The sequence below is a fragment of the Acipenser ruthenus genome, chromosome 20 (assembly GCF_902713425.1).
Source record: "Acipenser ruthenus chromosome 20, fAciRut3.2 maternal haplotype, whole genome shotgun sequence".
Classification (NCBI taxonomy): Eukaryota; Metazoa; Chordata; class Actinopteri; order Acipenseriformes; family Acipenseridae; genus Acipenser; species Acipenser ruthenus.
In genome coordinates, this window is record NC_081208.1 from 19,272,091 (window position 1) to 19,296,969 (window position 24,879).

The 24,879-nt window shown below is 39.7% G+C and overlaps 1 protein-coding gene across 1 annotated transcript in view; it reads right to left on the reverse strand.

The window, feature by feature from the left end:
* Positions 1 to 340: 340 nt before the first annotated feature.
* Positions 341 to 24,879, reverse strand: part of zfpm1 (zinc finger protein, FOG family member 1) — a 76,824-nt gene continuing 52,285 nt past the window's right edge. Inside the window, exons 4-9 of the mRNA XM_034904672.2 lie at positions 19,838 to 19,971; positions 8,523 to 8,625; positions 7,979 to 8,176; positions 5,007 to 5,231; positions 4,176 to 4,271; positions 341 to 3,760 (exon numbers count right to left, since the gene is read on the reverse strand). Coding sequence (XP_034760563.2) covers positions 1,221 to 3,760; positions 4,176 to 4,271; positions 5,007 to 5,231; positions 7,979 to 8,176; positions 8,523 to 8,625; positions 19,838 to 19,971 — 3,296 coding nt within the window. The 3' untranslated portion in view covers positions 341 to 1,220. The remainder of the gene's footprint in view (positions 3,761 to 4,175; positions 4,272 to 5,006; positions 5,232 to 7,978; positions 8,177 to 8,522; positions 8,626 to 19,837; positions 19,972 to 24,879) is intronic.

Consider the following 24,879-nt stretch of genomic DNA (forward strand, 5'->3'; position numbering starts at 1 on the left):
GCAGCCTTCATAAGGAATTCAAAAACGGAATTAGTCAAGTAGTCAAAACTATTTAATTTTCTGGCCACCAAACAAACAATTTTCTGGTTTTCCAAACAAACTGGATTCAAGCAGATGTCATGTTAACTTTTCAACCTTCATCATCAACTAATGTAACACTGATGCCATGTGATAGCACAAAGTTATATGAATTTTTTTTTTTTTTAAATCAATGATTTTTGCTGAAAAGGTTTTTTTTTTAACATATAAAACTGTGCCTTAAAAAGATATGATGTAAAATATCATATCGACATATCTACTAGGTAGTTTATGTTTATAGGAAATTTGTAAGTATTTAACAAAAAAAAAAAAAAAACACACACCACCACAACACCACCACCACTTTGAACTCTGTTATATTCATTTTCATAAAATAAATATTTAGCTTTTTCTTTTAATTTGCTGGTAGTTTTCTTCGGACAGCAAGACCATCTGAATTTAAGACCAGTTTGGATGTCTTAATGGTCACAGACAGTTTTGAATAAAAATGTAAATAAAATTGTTTAAAATTATAATCATTTTCTGATTTTCTGTATACACATACAGTATTTTCTAATTTGGCATTAATAAAACACAGTGATCTGTTTAGGAACACTTATCACTGGCTGGTAAATAGCAACCCGGCGTTGTCAGATAATTGGACTGTCGAGGGAATGCACAGTTTAATTACCAGTGATTGACAGCAATTAGGCCACTGAGATGAATACCAAACTCTCCAATTGTTTACATAATTATTTTTTTATCTCCTCAAAAAGGACAAATAAATCACTAGAACGAAAAAAAGCCTCCCTGGCTATATTAGGCAAGAAAATGCAGGACACAGATAATGCTGGCAAACCCTAACTTCAACACTCAATACTCTCCCATTATTCCATGACCATAGAAGGCAGTGCACAAAGCTGTACTTGAATGTACTTTTTTCTTAGTGTAGACTTGTGAAGCCTAAAACTTCAACAATAAAGTTAACAGGGAGAAACAGAGAGTGCAGCCCACCCCAAAACAAGTAACAGTCTAATATATCACCCTTACTGTGGGTCTCCCAGTCATACCAGAGCCCTCAGAGAACAGACCGGGCTTCAAAGTATTTTAAGGAAAGCATGTGAATTTGGAGTAGAATCTGTGATAGAGTTTAATACAAAAGTCCCTTTTGTGGATGTAGTGGAGGATTGGGAGGAACATGTTTATTTCACGTGTTCTGCACTGTGCGAAGAGCAGTAGTACTTCTTATGAGCTATAAACGTGGAGAGACTGCTGAACTTGATGTTGCACAAGCGGCAGTATCTATGGTTGCCATTCTGCACCGGGGGGACAATAGCCTTGGGTGAGGAGATGGGCTCCTCTGCATGGAGAGGGGGTTTCACTGGTTGGAGTCTGAGGGCTTCAGGCACTGAGGAGATGTTCACAGGAGCAGCAGGAGATGTGGGAAGAACAAGCTTGGGTGAAACATTTGTCCCTTCTGGGCTTCCATTTGAAAGAGGAGACGCTGTATCATTTTGTTCTCTGCCATTCAGGGTGCTCTTCGATCTCAGTTTTGGGGGGGGTGTGGGGGTTACCCCTGGGCTTAGGGTAGGGCTGGCTCGACTGCTCTCCTGAGATCTGCTTGGCTGTAAAACGTCTTTCATGTTGTTGCTCTGTGCTGCATGTCCGAATGCCTGCATAGTCAAAAGGAGACCATGCACGTTTTTGAAATGCTCTAACAAGTCCCCTTTGATGGCCCCATTGAGAGGACAATAGGGACAAACAACCGGGGAAACATTCAGAGGACCCTGTAAGGCCTTCATGTTTGGAGACTGGTGCAAGTTCATTTCTGAGCTCAATGAACAACCACCAGGTAAACTAATAGCGTTAGTGCAAGCAGTTGTTGGAACTAGGATTCCTGAAGCGTTCTTTTCTACTTTTATTACCTTAAGGTCCAAATGTTCTTCATGAAGATCTGCATTTTCCAAGACTCTTGATTTCGGTGAACTGGAAACGGCCTTTTTCATTTTCTGAAGCTGATCCAGCGCCTTCTGCTGCAGCTGGGTTGCAGGACAGTAGTACTTCTTATGAGCTAGGTAGTTTTCCACGCTGTTGAAGCTTATGCTACAAGCCGTGCATTTGTGATAGTCAGTCAGGGGTAGCAATGGAGCCACCAGTTGGTCTTCTTGAAGACGGGGTTTCTTGCTGAGATCAATGGGACCTTCTCCATCTGGACTGGAGCTTGGAGACGGGATGGCATTGCTCCCTGCTGTGGAGACAAGGCAGATGGGTATTGAAGGAGATTCTAGTGGTCTCCCTACCAGGGCTAATGGCTCTTGCTTGATGCTTACAGGTGCAGTTTGGTTGGCAACTGCTTCATTCCGGGCCATGTGTATTTCGTACAACTTCCTGCGCTTTCTGGTGCGCACCGGCTGTGGCAGGAATGTCACTTTGCCAGATCTCGGCCTCTGGTGGGGTGGATCATGCCTTGAAGCACAGTAGTAGCGTTTGTGGACCATGTAGTTATCATGACGGCTAAATCGAATGTTGCAGGCCTCACAGAAGGTCTTGGTAGGGTCGTCGTCTGCTTCCTCAACAGAGTTACAAGGGCTCTGGCTGCCCTCACTTACCCTGCTCCCACTCTCCCCCTCAGAAGAGGTGTCCTTCAGGCCAACTTCCTCTGTTTTAACCTCAACCACCTTGGCATCGGTGCTGCTGGAAGATGGTTCTGGTTCAGTGTCACTTTGCGGAGCCGAGGCAGTCTGGCTTCCCACAGCCGATGAAGAGCTGCGAGTGGCGGTGGCTGTCACGGTCGCAGCCGCGTTGTCCTTCACATGCGGTACATTAACGGAGCTGTCGCCCTGCTGGTGGCGGCTTGAGCAGTACAGCCTCTTGTGCACATAGTAATTGTTAATGTTGTTGAAGTTGATGTCGCATTCAAAGCATGTGGCCCCTTTCTGGATGGGGGATCCAGCATAGAATGGTGGGACGCCACCTTGTCCTTGTTTCAGTCTGCTGTGCACCATCTCTGACATTTTGGCAAGGATTTCTGAAGCCTGGGGAACAACGGAGGCCTCTGGACTAAACATGTACTGGGGCAGAAAAACTGTTCCTCCAGGCTGCAAGGAGCCTGTTCCAAAATTCACTGGACTAGAGCCTGGCGTTGGGCTGGAGAGTTCGGTTTTCATCTTGACTGAATGCAGGCTGCGAGGAGAGGAGGTCCTGGAGGACCGATCACTTGCAGGGTTTGCCTGGCCCTTCTGCTCCATACTGTCGTCAGTTTCACTTTCGGATTCCGAGTTCTGGGCGGACTTTGGCTCCTCTTTAATTCTCACTGCTGGAAGAGCCTCTGGAGAATTGCATTGGCTGGGAGTTGCGCTATCGCCATTAGCTCTTGGGCTGGCAGAGTTGCTGTGCAATGCCGACAGTGTAGCCACTTTGTCCTGCTCCTGCTCGAGGTGTTCACTGGGTTTAGGAGATTTCTGCAGCTGGACATGGCTCGGGTCACCCTGTGCTCTCCCTTCCATGTGTGCCAGTGCATGCTGCTGGAGGCTAGCAGGAGAGTCTGCAAGGAATCCACAAAGGGAGCACTTCATTGATGATGCAGGGTCATTACCTGCAATTAACGGCAGAACTGGAAGCCCTGGCCCTGGGGTATATACTTCACTTTTTGACCCTGGTTGGCACAACATATGATTGGTTACAAGATGGCTGTACAGAATATCTCTGGTGGTCGAGACAAATCCACAGCCATGGCATATACCTGGAAAACAAACAGGAGGGCATTGGAACACGGAATTCTAGAAGTACAGAATTAGTGCAGAATAGGTAAGAATAACCTTTTACAGGGGAAAGGGAAAGATAAGTGCGCACACACACACACACACACACACACACACACACACACACACACACACACAAACACACACACACACACACACCAAACAATCTTATTACATTTATACAGTGTCCTTCATGCACAAGGATCCTAGGGTGTTTCACAAACCAGAAGTGCCAATTAAACAAAAGTAAAAAGTAGAAAAAATGTCTTCAACTTAACCTTAAAAATATCAACTGTTTCTGCACTCCAAATTACATTAGGCAAGGAACAGCAGAGTTGGGGAAGACTTTGTAAGCAGCTAGCACATATACACAGATATGTTTTTTTAGTTCCCTACCGTTGAGTGTGTCAGTGTGGACTTTGAGGTGACGCTCGCAATTGGCCTTCGTTGTAAAGGCAGACAAGCAGATCAGACACACAAAGGGCCTCTCTCCTGAACAATACCAAACCAAGGCAGTCATTAGTTTTGGGTCGTGTTCTGGTCAAATCTTGTTACCTCACACAAGAATGATTATTCACAAAGCAAAGTTGTCAATGTTATTACTTGCATACTATGTGCTAAAATGTCTTATTAATATATTAATAGTCCAATAAAGTGTTAATACAGCCTTAAACACGTCCTTGTGCTCTGTTGTTATAAGCGCTGGTGATGCATAGCTCACACAACCTAGTCTATGTAAGTCGCCTTGGATAAAGGCATCTACTAAATAAACAAATAATAACTAATACCAGGGAATAACTCTTTTTGTAATCTGTAGAGGCAATGCAAAGTTGTTTGAAAACTGCAATCCCATTGCCACCTGCACAGCTAATGCAAAGACAAAGTTTAATGTGTTAATACAAATCACCTGTAGAACAAGAATTGTAAAAGGATTGTGCATTTACCCCTTGATGCATCGCAAAACAACATGAGTGCCTTCTAGTGGCATTTTTAGAAACTACATCCTTTTCCAAGATTATGGACAAACATATTTCAACACACATAACCCAAATAACTTGAATCCCGTCTAACCTTAACTATATAAATCAGTCTGCAATTGCAACCCTGTTGACTTCAGTCTGCTCTTTTCATTTGAAAAACCTGCTCATCACTAGACCCCTGTGTTCATCTGTCCCATTCAGTTGGAGACTATCTCTATTACAAGCAGTTCTTTATGCTGTGTCTTACCGCTGTGAGTGCGCATGTGTATCTCCAGGGAGCTGGTGCTGGGGCAGCTCTTGCTGCAGTGTGGGAAGGGGCAGACCCGCTCGTTGGGGTATAAGTCTTTGGGCTTCTCCGGCGGAGGGGAGGAGTCCTGCTTCTGCCGGCTGGCACAGTAATACATCAGGTGGGCCTGGAGGTTCCTCGCGCTCCTGTACCATATCCCACAGTCCTTACAGGGGAAGATGTCCTCTGGAATAAATTGTTTAATTTTATTTAGACAGGCAAGTCATAAATATTAAAAACTTAAGTTACCTGCTGTACATATTAACAGAAAATGACTGTATATAAGAACATAAGAAGAACATAAGAAAGTTTACAAACGAGAGGAGGCCATTCGGCCCATCTTGTTGTTAGTAGCTTATTGATCCCAGAATCTCATCAAACAGCTTCTTGAAGGATCCCAGGGTGTCCGCTTCAATAACATTACTGGGGAGTTGGTTCCAGACCCTCACAATTATCTGTGTAAAAAAGTGCCTCCTATTTTCTGTTCTGAATGCCCCTTTATCTAATCTCCATTTGTGACCCCTAGTCCTTGTTTCTTTTTTCAGGTCGAAAAAGTCTGCTGGATTGACACTGTCAATACCTTTTAGAATTTTGAATGCTTGAATCAGATCACCGCGTAGTCTTCTTTGTTCAAGACTGAATAGATTCAATTCTTTTAGCCTGTCTGCATACGACATTCCTTTTAAACCCGGGATAATTCTGGTCGCTCTTCTTTGCACTCTTTCTAAAGCAGCAATATCCTTTTTATAACGTGGTGACCGGAACTGAACACAATATTCTAGATGAGGTCTTACTAATGCATTGTAAAGTTTTAACATTACTTCCCTTGATTTAAATTCAACAATTTTCACAATATATCCGTGCATCTTGTTGGCCTTTTTTATAGCTTCCCCACATTGTCTAGATGAAGACATTTCTGATTCAACATAAACTCCTAGGTATTTTTCATAGATTCCTTCTTCAATTTCAGTATCTCCCATATGATATTTATAATGCACATTTTTATTGCCTGCGTGCAGTACCTTACACTTTTCTCTATTAAATGTCATTTGCCATGTGTCTGCCCAGTTCTGAACCCCACACTACAGATGTCAATACCATGACCTGCATTCACAATTAAAAAAACAAATGTCCATGCCTTCGGTAGGTTAGGCTAAAATGTGCAGACATTGCACACAATTGTCCAGTATATTGCTATTTTCTTTAAGTCAAACAAAACTAAATATTTTGCATCTGTTTAGAACTGAATTAACAGGTGCACATTAGATGAACTATATATATTTTTTTATTTTTATTTCTAGTCTGAGAAACTCTGCAGTATATGAATTCCAGCTTTCAGCATTTTTCAGAAACCTTTTTGAAGGGCAGCTTTTGAAGTTAAAAGCATAGGCTGAAATAACATGCCCCTACACTAACACATTGCTTGAGGTCCTTGAAAGAATTCAATGCAATATATACTTTGTCTATTGCGATTAAATGAAAGTGATATCTGATGCCGAACTACCTTAAATGTTAAACTCAGTTCAATTCTCTACTTTTCCGCTCCAGGGACACTATATATATAGAAAAGATTCTGCTTCACAGCAGGTTCTCTCCTGTACTAACCCTTCTTTGAGGAATTGAATTAGACACCAGGACCGCAGAAAATTGATTTCTTTAGATCTATATTTGGTGTTTTGGAAAAAGAAATACATGTTTAATCATAACAAGGGGAGATTGTACAAGCTTCTGTCGACCTGTATTGATAATTAATGACACATAAGCTGCTCAAAGTCCTTCAGGGAAAATGTGGCTCATTAAAAACACTTAAAAAACAAAAGAAAGAACCTCCTGTGTATTTAGTATACCTGTCTATACAGTTCAAAACAATGAACAAACTACCAATACCCTCCAATACTGCCAACACAACTGATAGACTCAATCTGCAAAGATACATCAAGTTCTGTGTGGTAATGGATCAGTTTTATTTTCTAATTACTATTATTATCTTTATTTTAGTCAAACCAGGCACATAGTTATTAATTAAAAAGTGATGTTTGAAGATTTTACATTAAGTGTGGAAAACTGCAGTATTAGATGAAAAGACCATTTAATGTATTATATTAGCTTAAAACTGCTTACAACACATTCAGATGAGGACGTTGCAGTATATTTATTGAAATTTGAACAGTGTACAGTTTTAGCAGTTAATATGCATGAAGACAGCTGTTCAAATGAAAATGGAACTCTTCATTACTTGATTATTTCATAGGAAAAAATTCTGAATATGTGATTTTTCATTTAAATTCTTACTACTGATTGTAGTACATGAAATTATATATATATATATATATATATATATATATATATATATATATATATATATATATATATATATATATATATGATGGTACCATTGATGAAAAAACAGTGATATAGAAATATCAGTTACTTGTCAATATGTATGTAACTACCATACTGGATTATAACATAGATTCTAAAGAAAAGGTCTAGTGTTCTCACAAGCGCATCCCATCTCAATGCAGACATGCAATTGCTTAGGTTATACTGCCACCAGGTGGATTCAATCTGGAATTACAAACTCCATGTTCAAGTGGGTTCAAATCTGACGGTAAGATTTGTTTTCCCTGACAAAACATGTCTCGGTTTAATCTTCATCAATATTAAAAATTACTATTCTTGTAGTTAACAATACTGGTTTTCAGGAAATACACTATCTCTCCCCAACCAGAAGACACAGTTAAAAAAAAGGTAATACTATAAAGAATGGTATACGTTTCTTTTACAATAAATTAAATCAATATAGAATATAGAATGGTATACGTTTCTTTTACAGTAAATTAAATCTATATATAATGTTTCCTAATTTTTTGTCAATTTAGCATTAATGTAAGAATATTTAAATATTGTTTAATAATTATTGGCAAACTCACTGTTGACAACCGCAGTAGCTAGGATTGCTGCCATCCCGGCCTGCTGGGGCAGGAGCTGAATGTCAGGGTGCAGGGCTGCTGGGTAGGTGGACTCAGTCTTCAGAGGAGAGGACCCCTCCCTCTGACCAGACACCAGGATGGCCGTCACACTCTCCCCTTCCGGGATCACCTGACTCGTCTTACAATACAACTCATCACCTGCAAACACAACAAACACAACCAAATATCATAAATTTCAACATCAATCTCCTCCACACCAAGATAATGCAGTAAATTAATTCTCAACTCAACCATAGGTTGGTCTTATCACTGAAAACCAATGCATTTACTGAGGTGCCAGGATTGAAAACAGTTCTAAAGCATACCTCAAAGAGGAGTTCACGAGTAGGGAAAACAGTTCAGACTGTCTGTTTGGTCGTGGATAAGCAGTTGAAGATTCAAACCAAAGCTAGGAATTCAGGAATACGACTGGCCCAGTTTAAGGTTGAGACACTTGGTTTTGGACTGGTGCAGCGTTACACTTCTCCAACCAGACAAAACCTACCTTTGCTGTAGATGATGGAATTTGCTGCTGTTCCATCAGAAGTTAAGGAGAGTCTGGTGAGCCAGCAATCTCTGTCATCTGTCACAAGTGTGATCCTGGGTTCCTGGTGAAAAAAAATGCAGAATGAAGGCTTGGAGTCTGAGCACCAGAAATGCATAAAAAGACATGTCCCAGTCTAACCTGCTTTACAGAAGAACAGGCTGGTATAGATAAAATAGCAGATTATACAGTCATTGGAGGTCAATTGACATGTATACAAATGAGGACAGGTTTGACTGTATAAATACATTCAGTGGTATCCAACTTAAAATGTAAACAATGGCATCCCACACGGGAAGATGAGGAATCCTGCAATAACAGTTATTCTGCATTCTCTTGTAAAAGATTAACACAATACGTTTTCCATGTTTACACTGCTGAATTTACTAAACCTTTTCTGTCTTTCTTTTGGTGTGCTCTTTACTGTGCTTTATCATAGTTAAATATGGCTATTACATACTTTAATGGTTTACCATGCGTGCACTATGTTTTACTACGTCTTGCTGTGCTTTAATATCAAAGTAAACTTTTGCGAAATAGAGATTACTAGTGGGGTTCAAAGTTGAGGTACAGCTGTTATAATTTCTCTCTGTGAAACCTCAAAGATAAATCAACACAACATAACAATGTAGCTTGATTTGAAACCTCTGAATGGCTATCAATGCACACAGGCTATTGATAGGTCTATTTTTTCACGCAAACAATGGTTTATTTCACAGTAAAAAAAGAGGTACTTCAAGATATTTCACAATTAAACATACAATGTATTAAAGCAGAAAAAATAGTGTTGTCACAATCATAATGTATCAAAATTAAAATGCTAAATTGTACAATATTTAATTTTTTATGTCCACCTTTTTGACATTCTATTTTCACCTCAGTGAATTATCAAACAAAATAAAAACATAAAAATAAATATAAAAATAACAACAGACACGTGAAATGTCCCCTCCTTGTACTGGACAAAGCGATCTTTAGCAGAAATATTTACGATCTTTAATGCAGCTGGTGTCTTTTTTGTTGAAGACATTTTAAAGAATTTGTGCAGCTCTACAGTGTGTTCAATCGTTTACCGGAAGCAAACTAAACTGACTGCCAGGTTCCTAAATGCAGCATAAAAGGTACTGCATCAATAATAAGACAAACATTTGCTGTATTTATTTAAGTGACAAAAACATGTCTATTTACATATCTTTCAGAATGGGAATATTCACTGGGTGCTACATATTCGTGGGAAAAAACAAACCAAAAAAAAAATAACACAGCCTTAATTCATGACGTTTGTCATGTGATACAAAGTACAGTAGCTTCTTTAATTCCACAGTCTTTGTAAAATAATGTTGTTTGCCAGTCAGTCACCCATAAAACTGTATAGTGACGACTTCATGTGTACGGGCCTGCTGGACAGATATGAGAACAGACAGCCGTGCCAAAAGAAAGGTAGGGACAGAGTCCTTTTCATTTCAATCCTAGACAAATAGCTTTCAGTCTTGGAACTCAAAAACAACAGTGTCTCAGATGATCTGTGCAATTGATGTGCTTCTTACAAGCAGCATCACAGGATCTCTCCAGAGCTGATATGACAGAGAGGCCCAAGAAGCACACATGAGCTAAATGAATAGTGTTTGAAGTGGATGGACGACTGCAAAACTAACTGCATCCAAAATACGAGCAAATTAAATGTATTCATTAATGGGAAAGTGTGACAACAGATAATACAGAAAGACTGCTCAGAATATAACTCAATTTCCATCAGTTTAGAGCAAGGGCACTGACAACTTTGTCTTGATTAATACACCCACCTTGTTAGAAAGTATGATCTGTCTGCCCAAAGCCAACTAAATGAACCAATCTGAATATTTAAAAAAGTGTCACTAAACAAAGCATAAGCCAATGTTCTGCCAATGAGTGAAAGAAAGAGACCTAACCACAGAGGGCTGAAAACATTAGATCACAGCATAATCTCAGTATGTAGTTAATATACTGTTACTGTGAAGTAGGAATTCAAATTTCAAAGCGTCTTGTTCATACTGTTTAAATTCTACATGTAGGACAGGCTGCTCTGGTGCAGCGTTCCAACCCCAATGGGGTTATTTGATGCAAATGATCCAATTCAGCAACATTAAATGTTAACCTCATGCAAACACTTGTTATCATCCCACTCTCTGTATAGGCCATTCATTTTTACAGTATGATGGATTAATGTGCCACTGCTTTATTTAAGATACACATTATTTATTACTGTATATCTTTTCAGTGGAAACTGACACTTATGAGCTGTGTGGAAGTATAAATGGTGGAAGTTCATTGCTGTGCAAGGTACGGTGTGCAGTAAAAATTTATAGTACTACATTTTGTTCCTCAGTTGGAACATATTTAATTAGGTCAACTATATTTATTTAACATAAGGGTTTGTGCAGTGTTTTCAAAAACATTTTGAATATGGGTCCTTGATTCCAGAGGTGTGTGTTCTACCTGTACCTTAAATTACTTAATTGATCCAATTGAACCGCCTTCCAGGTCTTTATTTAGTTAATTATTTAATAACAGCCATAAAACCTGGAGGACTCCCAACCTTCAGGAATGGATTTGTGTGCCCCTGTACAGTTGATTCTATAAATGCTTTTTGACACAATTTTTTTCACACCAACAAAAAAGAAACTAAATGAAAGGACTAGTTCAAATACATCCTACTTGAGCTGTGCAGCTGTACAGTGGTGTTGCCTTGCTAATGTAGTTTAAATATTGTTTCTCCTTTGCCAACACCAACAGTAATTAGAAAGAAACAAATCACATGAATAATTTAACATTGCATTCCGAGTTTGTAGGCAATAACTTCAAGAAGCCAAATTAAATCAAACCTGTCTACTTGACTTATAGTTTTACTTCATTGTCTGCGAGATACAGGGACTGCATGCTTTTGTGCCTGCTATTTGAATCAACCGCTAGAGGGCAGTGCTTTGCTATCAAACTGTGGATCAGATGTTCATACTGTAACTGTACTAAGCCTTATGAAAACAATCAGATTAACAGTTCTGAGTTTCACCGGGGGCACAGATGATTTTACAGACGCGCTACAAAATTGATTTTACAGGCTTGAAAGAGTGAAATAAATGATTCAAACCTAGAGCTAAAAAAAAAAAAATTAAAATTGAGAATTTTTTTTTTCATTAATAAAAGGTTTATTTCTAATTATGACAGTCATAGCCTAAAGAACTTTTTTTTTCATTGTATTTCAGCAGGAACACTCCAAGATTCCAAGATATCTCTTCTTTTGTGTTAGTTTTAAAACGTAATAATAATATCTTAGCAACATACACCCAAAGCGCTGCACGCTTGTAACAATTTGTTTCAGACTAAAATCGAACAAGATTCTTTAAGGAGGTAAAACAACACACAGTGACACAATAATAAGAGCACATTTACATACAGGTTCAAAGATTTGAATTTTAGTTTTGAATGTGCAACAGCCATTGGATGATAATCAGTTCTGCTAAGATTAAACAAAGTCTCTGATAAAACGTAATCTAGTAGCTGTTCCACACAGACAAAAGAACTGATCCCAGGTGTTTAAGGTAGAACATAGGAAAAGAAGGCTTTAGCTGAAGCACACCCAACTGCATAATGGCTTCAAACAAGGTTACTACTTCAAACTCAATACAAGACATTGAAAATGAGTGGGGACATTTAATATAGTAATGAATATGTGGGAAATAAAGAATAATTATGAAAATAATGTAGCAAGCATCCCCCCCCCCCACCTCCATCAGAGAATAGTTAATATGTGGTTGTGTGTGAAAGTCTTGCTATATACGCAACGCTATATATGGATGTCACCAGTCCAGAAGGTCCAAAAAGTATATAGCTTAATAAGAATTCAAAAGCAACTCAAATGTCAATTTATACATGAACTTCACATGTACAAACTGTTATCAAGTATTCACAATTTCATTTTCTTCCTTGCTTCATATTCATAACTGAATATAGCTTTCTAAAAACTGAAATGTTTGTCGGTTTATCAAACACATCTGTTTACCAGAATATATTTTTGGACGGTAATATTGATGGGTAAAATTATGGGGAATCTGAGCGTGTTGCAGGTACCCCCCAAGTAACCCACAATGATATTTTCTATTGTATTTGTTTTTCTACCTAATCCACGATGGTACAGCTACTAGACTTCCCTTTAACAATTACCTTTTTTTTTTATATATAATAACCAGTTGCGTATATCTATTTGAAGTGGCCATGCCAGAATTTGAAATGACATACATTTCTCTTTATTGCATGACCTCTCAGGGGGAGGGGCTGACACTGACACCACCCCAATAATATAAATACCGCTACACACCGCTACACACAAATGTTCTAATTATAATACCAACAGAACTGTACATGCTTATTTAATTGTAATACAACTGCATAGAGGTAAGTGTTTCGTATATCTAACACCCACAAGACCTGCCTCTGTTAGCTTTTCATTGAGGTGGCAGGTCTTGTGGGTGCTAGGTATTCAAAACACTTACCTCTATGCAGTAATGACCTCCCATTATTATATCCTACTTTGTATGATATCCTATCTTTCACCAACTGCATCGGATCCTGTCCGGAACTAAACTACTTTGAAAATATTAAGCTCTTGTGAAAAACTCTTTGACGTGAAGATTAAGCCCATCTTCGGCCTGTGTCTCTTATGAATATTAATCAGGGGAGAAATGTTTTAATCTCTCTGATCCCTCGACTGCTGCCTGGGTACTGATATGAAATCTAATTATTTGGTCTGATATTAACCCCCCCACCCCCATCTCAGACTGAGACTGTCAAATCCTCATCAACTTCCGCTTATCACACAGAGCAACACCCTGTTCCATGTACGATAAAACAGGAATGCTAATGATGCATGACTGATTTATTTTTCTATTCATTAAAAAAAAAAAAAAATGAAAAAAGAATGTGCTCTTGTACTCGTACTTTGGCAACTGTCTGGTAAGTAATGAACTTTTTGCCAGGGTTTAACTCCTCAACTGCTGCGGTTAAACTTGTCCTGTACATACATGAAAACACGAACGAAAATACAACATGTGTTTGATTACGGTCAACATACAACAATGTACATGCAGTTATGAACAGATGCAGAACAATAAAAGGCTCAAATACAGGTGTCTGTTTTTCTCCATTCCAGTGGTTTATGTCAGCAACTGAACTGTACACATTCTTGTGTTATGTTTGCAGTTAAAACATTTTAAAAGGAAAAAAGGCGTTGTCTTACATTTGAATGTAATGCAGTTAGACTTGATTTGTCGTTTGAAGTAAAACATGTTCTGCTTTCAGTTACAAGCTGCCGTGATGCAAGTATTCTCCAATATTGGCTAATTGTACAAATTCAAGTTTTGTACTGTATTAAACTTTTACACAATTTGTACTGTAACACACACACACACAAAAAAACATAGATACCGAGTCATGTTGTGGTAACTGAATAATTGTTGGTGCCACTACTACTTGGCTAGGTCAATTACAGACTTTGACAAATGGCCCTTGTTATAAAGTCGCAAACTGCTGTCCCTTTAAATCTCAAATAGACTGGAGAAACTGCATCGTCCCAAACAAAGGGTTCAGTGTCTGGGCTGAAACCCTCGGACCGATAACCATCTGAAACTCTATCTGCTACACATCCGCTGCTGCAGTTGCCTACGATAGCCCATGCCTGCACCCCATCCCCCCCTCCCCCAAGAACTTTACAGCACTTCTAAGAAAATATAATTAAAACAGATGAGATGCAGGCAAATGACATGTAAAAATATTAAAAACATAAAAAAAAGTGTTTGAAATACAAAAGATAAGAGATTAAAAATTAAACCACTACTAGGGCCCACGATGGGCCCTTCTTGATACAATGGCCAAGTCACTTATTATTTGCATTTGAACGGAGGCGGTTTGGACGACTGCAGTGTGGCTGAAGTTTAGCGTTTCATGAAGACAACAGGAGTGTTTAACATACTGGCTTGTCATCAGAAACCCGGGTCTGAGGAGTTAGACAAAACTACTAGAAGACAAAGCTACTGTCAACAGCCACGGCCACAGCCAAAACGCACTGATCCAAAGTACAGTGACATCTCACTGTCTACAGACTAGGAGGATTAGAACCTCAAAACGAACCATTAGAAACACCTGCCATATCATTGTCAATAGAGTGTAGGTCCACCATGAGCAGCCAGAATAGCATGGACTCTATTTAAATTATTCTGGAACGATGGTTTACCATTCCGAGATATAATTCCAACCAAAATTCATTCCTTGCCCCTCAGTGAGCAATGTCAATTTACTGCTCAATCCAAGCACCTTGATTTGTTATTGGGAGTTCTTGAGGTCAACTGTGTCTTTCTTTAATGGTATCACTGAATATCAGAAAAAAATATGCATAAATATATGCAGCACATATTAAATGAAAATGACCCTTTACCCCCTATTTATGATTATGAAAGTATAAGGAGTGAATCAAAAAATACAAAATATATACAGATGAGCCCGCTTTATATCATGATTGCCATGCAGGCATAATTTGCGATATAAAGCGGGTCATGACATAAACTGAGTTTCACATTTGCCTATGACAGCTAAATTACGTGTGCGAGAAAAAAAGTGTAAGTCGTTCTCTACATTTAAACAAATGCATATAGTTTACTACCGGACAAATACGTTTCATATGATTAACTGTAATAAACAGTTTGTGTCATTATCTGACACAAACTGAACTGTATCCCGTTAAGTCCACCCACGCAGCATTTGACAGGCTGCACAAAATGTCAGTTTATCAGCCGAGATGATTATTGGTTGTTAGTTGGTTTGGAAATTGATTATATCCTGTGGTTACTTAGTAAAGGTCAGCCACACAGCATTTGACAGGCTACACAAAACATGACAGTAAGCGGGTTTGTGAGATATTAAGACGAAGGTAATTTCTCAAAGAACCTATGCGAGTGGTTTTTCAAAAATCGTGATAATAAACGGGGTATGACATTAAGCGAGGTGATATATAACAGGTTAATCTGTGTGTGTGTATGTATATATATATAACATTAGAAATTGAAGATTTTGTGAACAAATAATGCATCCCACATGGCATAATGTAAGGGGGATGGTTTGATGATATTGATATTGGCAGTGGTTTAAACAAAGTGGCAATGGAGTGGTTGATATTTACTGGACAACACCTGTAATGGAACTTTACTGAACGAATCATACAAAAAATGGACGATAAAAAACCAAAACCAAAAGAACTTTAGTAGAAATGTCTTTTGTCTCACTTGAAGCAAACTGGAAATCCATAGCAACTAGGAAAATAAAAAGGTTGTCAGGTTTTCCTGCCTGTGACTAACACAAACCAGAACAATCCATGTCTTGGTCATACAAGAAAATGAATCGGAATCACCTTTGCTTCATCAAAGTGCACTCCCATTAAGAAGCATTCTCCAAACTCACTATTTTCTTGGAAGATATTTAGAAAAACAGGAAAGCTCATCCAAAGCCTATTGTGCTCATTCAAGATGAGGAACAGGCTGCAGCAGATGACGACTGTGCTTTTGTGTGTGATTTCTGAACATTATTTGGACAAGAACTTTCTATACCATTAGATGAGAATCACATTTCAGTACACAGAAGCTCAGCTTATGTGCAGTGGGTAATCAACGGTATTTTCCAATACAACAACTGCAGTTGAGAATGTACACTATTATCAATCCATTATCCATTAAAAATCAAACAAACAAACAAACAAAAAAAACTTAGAAGTGTAAAATCACTTGAAAAACTTGTTTTAAACTCAGCATGCCAAATTACAGGCAATTACTTGTTCTGAATGATTTTCTCTTCTATATAAACATCCTATATGGGTTTTTTTTGAGGACTGTACGCAGTTAGGTATTTTACCACAAATGATTTGACAGCGAGATCATTTCAAAAAAGAGATATTCATATCGACCACTTGATAGACCATGCAAATTCTTGATTTTCATACAAATAATGGATCACTTATAACAGAAGGATATTCATATAGGCAAGATCTTTACGGTGGAGTGGGGAGATGCTGAAAAACAAAACATGGTCTGTTCATCTCCAATGGGGCTAATTTCTCCATTGCAGGAGAACAGACCATAGACAAGACGGTTTGTATGATATAATTTAAATACAATTATCATTTTCTGGACAGCTGAGCCTTGCCTTTGTGGTTCTTGGTAACATATATTGATAACATCAGCAGCCTCGGACCACTATGTAAATGAATTCTCAACATGGAGAGGTGGGGCTCAGTTCCAGCAGGTTAATTTAATGCACACCCTTATGCGCTAATCGTGTCCATATTTCTGGCACACCCTACATGAGGAACACTTGGGGTGTGCAGAAACTAATTACTGACATTCGCATTGTCTTTAAGAAGTATTAAAAAAATGGTCAGGTAGGGGGCTCCCTAGTGGCACATCCGGTAAAGGTGCTCCGCGTGGAGTGCAGGATGCGCCCTATAGCCTGGACGTCGCCAGTTCGAGTCCAGGCTATTCCACTGCCGACTGTGGACAAGAGCTCCCAGGGGGCGGCGCACAATTGGCCGGGGTGGGGGTGGGGGGGTTGGGCTTAGGTCGACCAGGGTGTCCTTGGTTCACCGCGCACCAGCGAAAATAATTGGCTATTCTAAATTGGGAGAAAAATTATTTTAAAAAAAAACAACAATTGCCGACCATTAAATTAAAAATAAATAAATAAATAAATAAATGTCAGGTATTCAATAAATCCATTCATTTAAGTGTTGATTTCAAAACAACAAAAGATGTCCTCCCTCCAATGTACAGTTGAGGACTAATCAACGGCAATTAACTTCTGTATTGAGTGCTATAAAAGAATATGTTCCTCTCATCCAGGGTGCTGACATTTTTACTACCGTTCCGAGGCTGTAAACTGACAATGAAAAGTTTTACCATAGACTACCAGCCTCCTAGAGACAATCAAATAAACTTCTTCATTGCCTCAACTGTACCCACACTATGCTCCCCTGAGTTATATTAACAGTATCACACTTGTAATAAATGATATGAGAAAAAAATAGCTGTATAAAAACTATCCTTCCCAGATACTGTGCGATTATGAGGACACTCTGAATGTGCCTGTACTGCTTTTAAATCATAACAGGAGGCTGTCAAAAGTGTACTGAAACTAATTTCGGGTAGGGAAATTAATTTCAAAACCTTAGTTTCAATGCATTCTCAGTAAGTCCTTAACAGTCCCTGAATCACAGAACAAGGGCAGTTTGTAATTTGCTTAACTTGACAGCAGGTCCACTGGCCCCTGCGGACCCCCACATTCTGACTAGTTCTTTTCAAGACACATTCCACACACAGAACACTCCCTAACTGTGGAATTAGATCTACAAGTGAAGGATGAACTGACTGGGACCTGGGTTGAGAACTGAGCCAAGAGGAGAATGTGATGTTGATACATTTGGAACATGTGACTAGCAGCTATCTCCAACAGATACTCCAAATCCTTCCTGTATTTGAGCTCCGGGATGGGGAGGGAAGCTGGTCAAAGCTGGAAATCATCAACAAAGCAAACTTGATAAGGAGGAACAGCTGAACATGAGCTCTCCAAAAAATATTCTGATAGTAAAATGAAATCTTAGAACTGGGCGCCTATCAAACAGGAATCAATCATTCCGGACTCCGAGTCCAGAAGGATGGCGCCAGAGAGAGATAAAGAAATCGGGGGAGATAAGGGTTAATCAAGGACTGCATTTTAAATAGATAGACAAGCAGGCTCGGAAAGGAGAAAGTAGAGGAATCGTTTTGGAACTTTTGAGAGCACTTAATAACAGATGTGGAGGCATTAATGCCAATTTGCACATTTTAATCTGCAGTTGAAGATTTCTTAATAAGAGAGAATAGCTTAAACATTCCTTTAAGAGTGGTGGGAGTCGAATTGTCTGGTAAAGGCTTGGTAAAATATTCTTTCATAATGAAGGACTTAACAAGATTAAGCATAGACAGCCCTGCAGAAAGTCCAGTTTTTATAACTGCTTTCCTTACTGGTGTTTATTAGAGAAGTGATCAGGTAGTATTAGGGGGTTCATGCCAAATCTGAAGTGGGTAAGGGAAACTGTTTCCACTGCATTGTTGTCTCATCTTCTGATGGATTCAAGGCAGGTTTAGCAGGACTTAGGACTGGGTGGGAGTGATGTGAATGTGTCCCGTCTTGCATTGATGAATCGGTGCTTGTTAAAGCAAAGGGCCCCCACAGAGAACTATAAAGAGTGGGTTTAAAAGTTCAGGTAAGGGGTCATAATACCTGCTGCACAGGATGTGAATGTGAATCTGCCACATGGTGGCAGGATAAATCAGCTCCACCAACTGTTGTGAAAATAAACCAAAGAGAGCAGAATGGGACTTGCAACAAAGTTGTTTTAAGTTTGTTGTAAGATAATGTTTTTATTTTTTAAGCATTAGTTATTGCCCTACTAGGCTGTGCAGAATACCCACACTATTGGCCAAGGGCTAGTGAAAGGCACCAGGAATTTGTTTGTGGCCATCAAGGCTTCCTGATGCCAGGAGCCAACACTGCAGCATGATGAACTGAAATGAAGGACGTGTCAGATAAATGGATCGTGTGACAGTGCACAGACAATTACCCCGACAATTAAAATATACAACGTGGAACAGAAACTGACAATCACTGCAGATTACTGTTGGCTGCTTGAGGTAATCAGCTCAGAGTGGAGGTCATTCTGGCCTCAGCCAAAATACTGTATTCTTCAGGGAGCTGTACTGGAGAGCGTTGAACTGAAATCCTTTTATCTACGCAGATAAGAGTCATACACAGCTGAAAGCCACGACTGTGCCTTCTGAAGAATATTACAGCTTTTTTTTTTTTTTTAAACCAAATAGGTTGCAATTAGATGGCTATTACTGTACATTATAGTATACACTTAAATGATGCAAATTACAATACACATGCTGTTTATCTCTTGTACAAGCTTGTAAAACATTTCAAGAACAATACCAGAGCTGTAATTTAATGAGCAGTGTCACCTGTGTTTATATATTTTTTATTCACATTAAAACTAATATTCTCACCCTCAGGCAAAAAAAAAACAAGCTCAAAAGATTCCGTGTCGATGTCCAGTTTCCCAATATGCGCCTCAGTGAGATCTCTCTCTAACATACAAATGCAAGTTGTTTACAGCAATGTCATTCGACTTTCATAACAGACCCCAAAGATGTGTTGTGGCTTACCCCTCCTGCCAGCTCCACAGCCGGGGCTTCCACCTGAATCTTCCCCCTGAACGGCCCCCAGGTGGTCTCGTGAAGAAGGCCCTGCTTGGCACAGACTTTACTGTCTCCATCGCCGCCAAACAGCTCCAGCTCCTCTGCACAAAACAAAACAATGTCATCAAAATACAGCCAATTTCAGGTCGCAATTAGAAAACACTAGATGACCCCAGAGCAAGCATTGTGTGTGTCCACCGTTCTGAATCTAGTTCATATAGGCTCAGTGTTTAGTTACAGTATGTCCCGTCAACCTCCCACAGTGGCTCCCAGGTAGATTAAATAGATTTGGTTGTGATTGCTATATCAATATTTTACTAACACGTATTTTTTGTTCTGTTAAATGTCAAAACTCCAAAACTGGTACAATTGTGAAACCTGTATTTACACTCTGATACAAACCTTAAATTAACCATTTGCTTCAGTGGATAAAAAACAAAGAAAACCAAGGAAGAGATATTCTCAACTTGACCTTGACCATTTTAAATTATTATTTGACAGCGTTATTAATAGGAAAATCCAAGTCCCGAAGACAATAGTTTTGGCAAATGCCTATTAAAAGTTCATATTATAGATGAGGATATTAAACTCTGGGCAGAACAGTTGGGAGCTCTTCGATGTTTGAATGGTAATGCATTATGTATTTTTTTATTATATGGTAAACCAGGTTGCTATGGTGACCGCACACATGAGATAGAAATAACAAGTACAAGTGGTTTGTAGAATCTGAGGAATTTCATATGAAAAGGGTGATATTTTTCAGCTTGGAAATTCCCCATCATCCCCCACATAAAAAACGATTTTAAAAAAAGGAATAAACTTTTGACATACAGGAAGCATGATTTCACCGAAATGTTTCACTGTTTTGATTTTATTTTCAAGTGATTTCTCTTGCTGATAATTGCAGTTGTGGTTTAGAAGATGTTTAAACAGGATGGAGGTATAGTATGTGGTTACTTATTATTTTATATTTTTCTTTTCATTTAGTTTTTTTCTTTTAATTAACTAGATTTCAGTCCGTCTGTTAAACTGTTTGAACAGTCTCAGCACTATCTACCCACACACCCTACTGAACCAAATCGCACAAACAGGAATTTGAATGCTATAAAAATAAGTCAAATATGTTTTAACTGTTACTGTATGTATGAGGCCATTTGATGTTTATCACTGGTGTATTATTACTAATGCTAAAATGTCTGATATGGTGCCTCAGAGCCTCTGTGCTTCGGCGTCCTCGGTGCATAGGCGCCCTCAGTGCCCCACAGCCTTACCGCTGGCTTCTTTGGAAGGTGCGGGGGCACTGGGTGAAGCAGAATTCCTGCCAGTGGATTCTACCATCACGACCCTGGTGCGAGCCCCTCCAGTAGGACTTTGTCTAAGGACCCGGTAGAGGCCCACCTTAAAAAAGTGTATGCAGCCGAAGCGCCAGTAACGCACCTGGCCATCATGGCAGGTTTCCTCACGGCCTACCTGGATGGCATCTTACAATCGGCGCCCCTTTCTGAACCAGTAGCTTCAGAGCCGTGTTTGGTCTCAGGTACGCTGCTGCAAATTTCATGCTTCCAAGGGCAAGCCCTGGGCAGAAGCCTGGCAGGCCTGGCAGTGGCACGCAGACAGCTTTGACTGTCACAGGCCATGGTCCTGGATTTGGAAAAGTCTGCCTTAATGGACGCCCCTATCTCCCCTGGCCATACTTTCGGTCCAGCAGTGGAGGAGATCCTGCAACGTGCCCGCCTGTGACACAGACGGTGACCCGGATGGTTCCGATCCCCACTGCGCCATGTGGCGACCTGAGGCATCGTCTTCAGGCTTCCACGGCAGCTAATATCCGGGGCTGCCCGCAAAGATGGAGGAACTCCAGGCATGGGGCCCCAGTGCAACAGTGCTCCGGGAGGCAGTTCCAATGAAGCCGCCCTAGGCAGCCACCAAGTCAGGCTCCACCCCAGCCCCAGCAGCCCCAGCAGGGGCCCTGAAGGCTTGTGGTCTCAGACCCATCCCTTCTTACAGGACCAGCTGCAATACTGACGCAATCACACCTCAGACTCTTGGGTGCTCATCACCGTACACACCGGTTATGCGCTGCAGTTCAGCGCGGGCCCTCCTCCCTTTCGAAGGATCACGGGTACATCCTTAAGCGACCCTCTCCAGGTCTTGACCCTCAGCAAAAAAGTAAAAACATTACTTCTAAAATCAAGCCATCCACCTCGTAGAACACACCTCTCAAGAGGAGGGGTGCTACTTGAGGTACTTTCTAGTGCCAAAAAAGGACAGTGGCCTTCGCTCCATCCTAGACCTGAGACACTTCAACGGGTTCTTGACGGAGAGGAGGTTCCAGACGGTTACACATCACCACATCCTCGTCTGTCCGGCCAGGCGACTTGTTTACCACCGTGGACTTAAAGGACGCCTATTTACACGACCCTATTCAAGGGAACGTTAGGTTACGGATGTAACCCCAGTTCCCTGAAAGAGGTTCGATGCAAAAGAGAACGTGATCTCCGAGGAGTGACTACTTATTCCCTCGGTAGGCGGGACTGAGGACAGCACTCACCGGAGAAGCCTATCGACAGCTCTGACATAAAATGCTCAATAAATACCTGACCTGTGGCAGGCATAAACTATGGTTGTTGGTCATGTTCTCTTTCAGGGAACCGGAGTTACAGCCGAAACCTAATGTTTTGTTTCCTTTAAAAGATGGTTGTAAATTGGCATAATGAGCTCAGCTAACCTGTAGGTCATACATATTTCAAACTTCATGTATCTCAAAATAATTGCCTGTATTTCTTCCAGATTATATTGTAAACATACCAAAGATAACATTAGATTATGAGTTATAGTTAGCTGTATAATAAATATTAAAAGCTGTACTATAAAACAGCCATTTTATTTACATGCCATTGAATTTTGCAAATTGCAGTATATATTTACTGTGAAGCTCAAAAAGTATGGACAACTTCCTATCTTTTCAATGTAAAATGCTTCAATTCACACCTACACCAATGTGTCTAAGTAGAAGTATAGTCTCTCCATGCAGGTGAGCTTCTTCTACTGTTGTTGTTTGGTCTGTTTACTTGAATCCCTGGCCTGTGATCTACCCGACGAGTATGACTGAGAAAAGTAATAATTCTTCCCCCGCCCCACTCCCCGTGCTGCAAAACTCCCCTGCTTTGTCTGTTACAAATCCACCCTCCCCTCGGCACAGTTCAACATCTCATTTCGGGTCAGGATAAAGTGGTGGAGAGATAAGGCTGTTTGTCTAACACTCTCCATGTCAAAACACTCATCTATCTTCTGTGTATCAATCCCCACCAGAGAAAAACACTGGGCCTATGATACACTGACTTACCAGCCAAATCGAAGAGAGAGAGAGAGAGAGAGAGAGAGAGAGAGAGAGAGAGAGAGAGAGAGGCACTGTGTGCTGCAGTTACAATTATTTCATTCTGACAACACACTGTAAATAACAGTTACGGCAAAGCAAAGTTATCTCAACTTCTAAAAACATTCCCCAAATACTATTCCATTTGTTCCCTGTGATATGATGAAGGACTGCGCAACTAAAAATAGACTTCTTTAAAAAAAAAAAAAAAAAAAGTGTTAAAAATGCCTCCCTTAAAAATAAGTGGATTAAAAAAGTATGTACTGTAGGGTAAACCAGTGCAGGTCACCGATACAATTTAATCCCTTAAAACCATCACTAGAACTGTCCCAATGTCCCAATGTAAATGCTACTATATATTTTAATTAAAACATTCAAATAAGGGTTTTGAACTGTATACAGTGTCATGATTTGATAGTTTCTGTTTTCTTAAAACACTAAATGGGGCCTGTTCACATTGCTAAAGAATGTTTGGTTTGCTTTTTTTAAAAGCCCATTTTGATTCAATCAAGCTTGCAGCTGTTCATTCTCAATGAAACACTGTTCAACACAAGCAGCTCTAAACTCTATATATTTCAATTTCAAAAATATTTTTACCGCTTGACCGAGTATTAGAGGACTCACCTATAACATGTTCAGACAAACTGAAAATATTTCTTATTAGATATTCATGAAGCCATGGTGTTATTCCAAAAGCGTTACGAAATAAGAGGAACCTACAGCATAACAATGGTGAAAGCATCGGCCTAAAGTAAAAAAAAAAAAAAAAAGTTGTATGCTTGTCACTGTTTAACATGTTGTTGAACTGCTCGGAGAGTGGAATAACGCTGCCCTTTATGACCGGGGAGGAAAAGACCAGTGGTTAAAACACAGCAGATGTGCGTGTCATTTTAAATTAATGAGGTGCAGTTACAAGATACATCAAAAATGTTAAGCTGTAGCTGTTCTTGAATCATCCATTAACCTTGTCCAGTAATCTAAACAGACAAGTCTTTATGGTCCAGGCACTTCCCTTTTATTAGGGGAGGCCTTGTCCAAGACCCATTAGCACATCAGTCTCATCTTCCGTTAATGCAGGTTATGACATGAGCGTACAACAATCCTTAATCATCACTCGTTAACTGAAGATCTGCGACGAGCAGCAGGGGGAACGCAGCGTTTCACTTTGCAGGGGAATTTCTTTAGTGTCTTTCAGTCTGTTTAAAATAGGAGTCCACATACTTTAGGAAGCTTCAAATTACATTTTCTTAACTTCTAGCTTACCTTTGTAGGATATCAGCAATAATTCAGAGCAGTCATTATTGTTCTATTGCTCAAGTGTTGTGTTTTGTTTTTATTGTTTGCCAAGTCTGTGCAGTGCTTTGACTAGGAGTTCAGGAGGTGTTCTTCAGTTCTATTTGCCTGCCATAGACATACAGTAGTGTTTATTTTAGAAGCGCCCATCAAAACTATATCACCAGATGGCACTGGCTATTCCTTTTATAAAGACACTTTGGCTAATCTAGCCAAAGTTTCAGTACATATATCTATGGCAGGCAACTGAAACTAAGGTCCAACTTATCAACCCAGGTGAAATAATACAAAATACATTAAACACAGTAATTGTCAATTTAAATTAGAACCACTCAATTAC